Source organism: Phaseolus vulgaris, chromosome 10 (genome assembly GCF_000499845.2).
Source record: "Phaseolus vulgaris cultivar G19833 chromosome 10, P. vulgaris v2.0, whole genome shotgun sequence".
Classification (NCBI taxonomy): Eukaryota; Viridiplantae; Streptophyta; class Magnoliopsida; order Fabales; family Fabaceae; genus Phaseolus; species Phaseolus vulgaris.
In genome coordinates, this window is record NC_023750.2 from 40,409,531 (window position 1) to 40,416,865 (window position 7,335).

At 34.2% G+C, this 7,335-nt stretch overlaps 1 protein-coding gene across 1 annotated transcript; it reads left to right on the plus strand.

Annotated features, from left to right (window-relative positions):
• The first annotated feature begins 2,645 nt into the window (after window positions 1-2,645).
• LOC137818157 (pectinesterase-like) lies at window positions 2,646-7,080 on the plus strand. The gene is made up of 2 exons (XM_068621410.1): window positions 2,646-3,861; window positions 6,110-7,080. Exons 1-2 carry the CDS (start codon window positions 2,718-2,720, stop codon window positions 6,799-6,801), a joined length of 1,836 nt encoding a protein of 611 aa, XP_068477511.1. The 5' UTR covers window positions 2,646-2,717; the 3' UTR covers window positions 6,802-7,080.
• Window positions 7,081-7,335: the final 255 nt, after the last annotated feature.

The window sequence follows — 7,335 nt, forward strand, 5'->3', positions numbered from 1 at the left end:
TTTTTTAAAGACTAATTTAAAATTTAAAATATTAATAGCTAAAATTTTGATAACTAATTTAAAAAATATTTTATTAATAATCACAATCACATTAGATATCAATAATTTTTTACTTTCTATATTAGTATCTAATTTATTCAATATAGTGATTAATTATTTTTTGTTTCTGGTTATTATTTAATGATTTTTTTTAGTGGTACTTATATTTATATATTTATATATATTAATGAAGAATTATGAATGTTTATTATTAAAAATATGGTTAATAAAATGCTCCTAAAATAGATATTATTAATTGATAATTAAGTCATTAATATTGTGATGCAACCTAAACGTAGGGTTTGAAAAAATGAAGATGATGACGTTGCTGCTTCAAGTGTTTAATGCTTAAGTTTGGATTGAAGCCGTTTATGTTTGATTCGTGGAAGATGCTTCTCCAAATATACTTAGACTGTGTTTGGACCTAAGCTCTTCCAACAAATAATCACGTTCTCAGTAACTTCCTTTCAGATGTACTTTTCGTACTCTAACTTCATTGCATTCATCAGTATCAACGTAAAACACCAAATCAAAACGTACTAAATTATCCCATGCACTCATTTTTTTTACTGCCTCTTTCACCGTAAACTTTTTTGTTGGACAGCCTATGTAAACAAAATTATGATAATACTATAATCTCATCGTTAAATACTAACATTTTTTAATTTATTGTTTTTCTTTTGTTCAAAAAAATAATCTCTTATTATTTTTAGCTTAAATTATAGTTACTTCTTGTTTTTATGAATCGATAAAATATCCTCCTCACTTGTAGTATAGTACGTGTGTTTTGATATGTTAATGATCTCATTTATATTGGGATGAGAATGTGTATCTTTCATGGTTGGAGATCCCACACCGACTAGAGACTAAAGTATTTCATATTATATAAGTGGATGCAAACTTCACCTCATGAACCGATTTTATGGAATTGAGTTAGGCTTAAAGTCCACTTCTTAATATGGTATTAGAGTCATTTCACGCTTATTCTAGCGAGTATTTGTTGAGCCTATCATACCACCCGCCATCGGACCACCCATAATATATAATCACACGCACGAGTTGGCAGTCTCGGCGTGTTAGAATTTTTCATAGTATATAAGTGGATGCAAACTTCACCCCATAAACCGATTTTATGGAGTTGAATTAGACTTAAAGTCCACTTCTTAATACCCATATTGAAATTAACATTAATTCTCAATGCTACATTAATAACTAAAATACCTAAAATAGGGATTACTCTTCATTAGTTCAAAATCCATATCCATGGAGGGTATTCTCATGGTTTTATGAAGCTATGTTTGCCAATTATTTACCTTTTTTTTTTTAGTTTATATATCCTAATTAACTAAACTTTTGTGCAGTAATTTTTGGGTATGATTACCTCGAATAAAAATGGGAAATTATGAATTAAAAATGACATATCATTAGTCTACAAATAGTGTTAAAAAAAGTTGAGATTCTTGTCCTAATTAAACCAAGAGAAAGTGCATAAACACAGATTTAAATTGTTTTGGATTATTTACGAGGAAGAAAGCAAATTTATTCGAAAACATGCTGATAGACTAATTTAATACGCAGGTTGACAGTTATAATATAAGAAAATGAAAGAAAAATGGATATATTATTAATGACAATTATTATTTGAATTAACTAAATAACAAAAGTGAAAAGGAACATATTAAGTATTGCAACTTGTGTTGCTTTAAAGCTTTACAGATAAACAGAATAAAATAATTATATAAAGAATTAGAGAATATAAGAATAATAACCTCTGTCATAGGTATATAAGACCTCTATCTAATTTTACTTTGACCATTAATTAAAAGTTCCTGTTTAAAAGGAAAAAAAGTCAAATTCCGCAATATTAATGGTTTTTAATATTTTTTTTCACAACTCTTCTTTTTCATCTCTTTTGTCTTTTTGTTTCTTTTCCTTTTTACTACTAATCATGAATCACTCTATTTTCTTTGTTTTTCATACATATAACAGCTACATGCCATTCAACAACTGAATACGACACAATTCTCACAAACTACCTTAACATCAAATAATCTCCTTGATCATCATCAAAAAATGCTTTTAAAATAAAACTTTTATATTAAAATAGAATTCATGTTTTGATTATACAACCTTAATTTTTATTCTTTTAATTTTTAATAAAATCATATATGTTTAATAGATTATTTTGATTTTTAGAGTTATTTGATTTTATTTTGTTTAAAAGTCGTGCTCTTAATTAATTCTTAAATCTTAAACAAAATTAAAGAAAAAAATAAAAACGAATACAATTATACAGAGTAATAATATTCTTTTTATTAATATTTTCAATGATTACCAGCTCTAAAAGTTACAGTTTTTTTTTTACTGTTTTATATAAGAAAAAATGTGAAGTGCGTGATAGGTCCTGCCCTTATTTAGGGAAACTCGTCCTTTTGAAGGGAACTCGTCCTTTCTTCTAAACTTTCCCTTTTTTCTTTTCATTTTTTATTACATCATTTTCCACATTCACCTAATTTTATTTTTTTAATATCCAAAAATGAGATGCTAAATAGTCATTATTACTAAAAATTTAATTAAAAAATGTAATATTAACACTAATCCAACGTTATAAGTAATTGTTGCTCCGGTGTGTTTCGGCATTCTCACCTTCTCTCTCTTTCTTCTCCTGAGACTAAGCCATGACTACCCCAAAACTTCCCTACGCCGGAATCGGAGATTCCGGTGATTCCGGCGATTCCGGCAACCACATTTCCCTCTCTAAAAAAACCTACAACAAGAAGAAGAAGCTTTTCCTCACACTCTTCGCCACCCTCCTGGTGGCGGCCTCCGTCGTGGCCATCGTCGCCGGAGTAAAAAACAAAAACCAAAAGTCCGACAGCAGCAGCAGCACCCCTCTCACCCTCTCCCACCAGTCCCACGAGATCATCAAGAGCGCGTGCAGCTCCACATTCTACTCAGAACTCTGCTTCTCCGCAGTTGCTTCAGAACCCAACGTCACCCACAAAGTAACCTCTCACCGTGACGTCATCCAACTCTCCCTCAAGATCACCACGCGCGCGGTGGAGCACAACTACTTCACCGTCAAGAAGCTCTCCACCAAAGGCGGCCTCACGAAGCGCGAGAAAACGGCGCTCCACGACTGCCTGGAAACCATCGACGAGACGCTCGACGAGCTGAGAGAGGCTCAGCACGATCTCGAGCTCTACCCCAACAAGAAAACTCTGTACCAGCACGCCGACGACCTCAAAACCCTCATCAGCGCCGCCATAACCAACCAGGTCACGTGCCTCGACGGCTTCTCGCACGAGGACGCCGATAAGCGCGTCCGGAAGGCTCTGGAAGAAGGACAGGTGCACGTGGAACGCATGTGCAGCAACGCACTCGCCATGACCAAGAACATGACCGACACCGACATTGCCAACTTCGAACAGACCACGAAGCTCCGAGACAACAACGCTGGCCAAAATAGAAAGCTCTTGGCGGAGGAGAGCAATGCCAATGGCGACGGTGTAGTCTGGCCGGAGTGGATTTCTGCTGCCGACAGGAGGCTGCTTCAGGCCGCGGCGGTGAATGCCGATGTGGTGGTGGCGGCGGACGGTAGCGGAGACTTCAAGACGGTGTCGGAGGCCGTGGAAGCCGCTCCGTTGAAGAGTAGTAAGAGATTTGTTATTAGGATAAAGGCTGGAGTTTACAGAGAGAATGTGGAAGTTCCTAAGAAGAAGACTAACATCATGTTCTTGGGTGACGGAAGAACAAGCACCATCATCACCGCCAGTAGAAATGTCGTTGACGGCAGCACCACCTTCCACTCCGCCACCGTCGGTGAGTTTATCTAACCTTCATTCATTTTATTTCATCCTCTGCATTTTTATTTTCCCTACAAATTTATTTCGTAACATATGCTTTGTTTCAAATAACACGATGGGTTAACGGTAACGTGAGTTTATGAATTAACGACCCTACCATTAGTAAAAAGGTGTGGCTACAAAAGGATGTTTCATAACATAAATCCTAAAATGTCTTTCATTTTGTCCTTTTGGCATGTTGTTGAAAAAAATGTTAATTTGAGAATTATATAAATTCTACTCTTTACGACCTTTTAAAACAAAAAATCTCCTCACATTTATCCATATTTCAATAAAAAAAAAATTGTACACGTGTTGTCCTCAGAAAATTCTTTTCATTGATCTTGAAGATATTTTTTGTTACATCTTAGTTTTTAAGGTGACAGAACGTGAGGTTTCTGACAAGTGACAACTAATGCAAAAGTTTAGTGTTATTTTAGTACTAATGTATCTGTCTGAAAATTAAGTGGAGAGAGGTTAATGTTGTGAAGCTCTTTCAGTGGTTGATTCATGTGTAATGAATAATAAGTTATGATTGGTCTAGAATATGGTTAGACCAACGACAACATAAATAAACAATGTTAAGTCCTATAATTTCGGGATATTAAGGCCCAATTCAAGAAGACAACAGGAACAACAATTCCGGGTGAGATCCTAAATTTTCACTGTAACAATGATTTAGAAACCTTTTTCTTTAAATTCAACAATCATTTTCTGTATATATGGTCAGCATGCACATGGGTCGGTTTCCACACTCAACACAAAAACTATTTTTTTGTCGTTGTTTTCTACTCATATGCTTTTCTATCATTTTATATTCTGATTTAATTTTCATGTCTGTTTCAAAATCCTTTTAAATACATTTTCAAAATGGCTTTCTTCTTCAGCTTGCCAATTTTCAAAGGTTTCTGTGTGTTGTTCACTTTTCTAAGGGCACTGTGGACTATGGTTGCCCAGAGTGAAGGACACACTATCTTCTTTCTATGGGCGTTTATATTTGTTTTTTTTTCTAAAAGGATAAAGTTTCCTGAATATAAAAAAGGTTTACATTTTTTTTTATAAAAGTTAAACATGTTTCTAAAAAGTAACAAAAGTTATACCTGTTTGCAGCACTTCTCCATAAAATACTTTAAGAAAAAGATGATAAAATAAACTTTTCCGTAAATTTAAATTAACTTATGAACAAGTTAAAAAAATTAATTTTTTTTAAAAATTATCTAAAAAAACTTAACATTTACCTATGAGAAAATTTTAATTTATATACAAAATTATTTTAAATTTTCATTTTATTTTTTAACACACCAGCTTCATTCACTTAACACCTAAGTAAAATAATATAATATGTTTGTAGATTGTCTTTTAGTATTATCAAATAAACCTTTTCTTTTAGCTATTATTTCTTAACGGAGAAAGGGTTGGGATACAGCTACACAAAAATTATTCAACTTTTTTTTATCAGCATCTTTATAATTTTGACTTTATATATGCCATTGTAGTTATCCTGTCTTTCTCGGCATTTTCCTTTTTCACTTTAAAGCCTAAATTTGATGCCAATGTTTCATTCTGCCTATATATTCCCTTCAATCATGCATGCTTTCTTCTATAATCGATTTTGACATTATTTTTTTGTTATGTTTATTACAGAATGAAAACTTTAACTCTAATTAAAAAATAACATTTTTTACTAATATAATACATAACCTCTTACTTGCACGACACATCAGACACAATCTAAGCACCTATTTGCTTCTCCTTAATATGTTTAGCTAACCTGTCATTATCTTCTGTGATGCCTATGAAACGTCCAACAAACTAAGATTCATTATAAGTAAAATCCAACTTTCATACATGCTTTTGAAACTATTCAACATCATACTATTCTATTTATGCTATAACCACTTTGCATGGTTAAATATCAGATTCATTATTTATATACGTTTCTAGAAACAAAATGAGCATATATATATATAGATAGAGACTTCACGCTTAGTATATAGTTTATTAGAGGAAAAACTGTAACATACTATGATTGAGTTTTACTGTTCTGATAAATCTGAAATATTCACCAACAAAATTAAGACTTGAAAGTATATAAACAAAGGTGAATGCACCTCAATCATAGGGTCTAGTTAGATGCTTTTTGGCTTTTCATTTTTGTCTCTTTTTGATTCTTTTTGTGTAGTCAATTTTGAATTTTGAAGTTATGTTTTGTTTTGGTGATGCAGCTGTGGTGGGTGGAAACTTCCTAGCCAGAGACATAACATTCCAAAACACTGCTGGGGCCTCAAAGCACCAAGCTGTGGCCCTAAGAGTAGGAGGGGACCTCTCAGCATTCTACAACTGTGACATCTTAGCGTACCAAGACACCCTCTATGTCCACAACAACCGTCAATTCTTTGTGAATTGCCTGATTGCAGGAACAGTGGATTTCATCTTTGGAAACTCGGCAGTGGTGTTCCAAGACTGTGACATCCACGCGAGGCGTCCAGACTCGGGCCAGAAGAACATGGTGACGGCCCAGGGAAGAGTAGACCCTAACCAGAACACGGGCATTGTGATCCAGAAGTGCAGGATTGGTGCCACTTCGGACTTGGAGTCCGTGAAGAAGAGTTTCAAGACGTATCTTGGGAGGCCATGGAAGGAGTACTCCAGGACTGTGATCATGCAGAGTAGTATCAGTGATGTGATTGACCCTGTTGGGTGGCATGAGTGGAGTGGGAACTTTGCATTGAGCACTTTGGTCTATAGGGAGTATCAGAACACTGGGCCTGGTGCTGGAACCTCCAGTAGGGTCTCTTGGAAAGGGTTCCAGGTCATCACTGATGCTGGTGAGGCCCGGGCTTTTACCCCCGGAAGCTTCATTGGGGGCTCCAGCTGGTTGGGCTCCACAGGCTTTCCTTTCTCTCTTGGGTTGTAAATTAGGTTGAGATTCAGTGTTGTAATTGTTATCTATTATTGTTTGTGATGGTAGAGAGAAACAAAGCTCACACCCCAAAGATTTAGAACAAAAGAAAAGGTGAAAGAGAGTGATTGATGCAGAAAAAGGAGTTTTGGAACACACCATCTTCTTCTACCTTAGGCTATTATCACCCACTGCCTAAATAATGGTGAAAATAAGTGTATTTCAAGGTCTTCATCCTTCTGATATTGGATTATTTCGTTTCCATTTAATAAATTTTAGGAGATATTAACTATTTATGATTGTATCAAGAATAAGCTTATTGGTAGTGTCTGACATGAAAAATATTTAAGCCTTAATGTCATATTAATCTGCATTGATTGGGCAAAACACATTGCTTGGACTTAAGTTACCAAATATAAATTTTGTATTTTGAATTGTTCTGCGTTGTATTATCTTAATGCAAATTTTACATTCTTGTGTGTTTTATAAATATATATTATGAATTGTATAAATTTTGTATTTTGGATTGTGTATTTCATAATATAAATT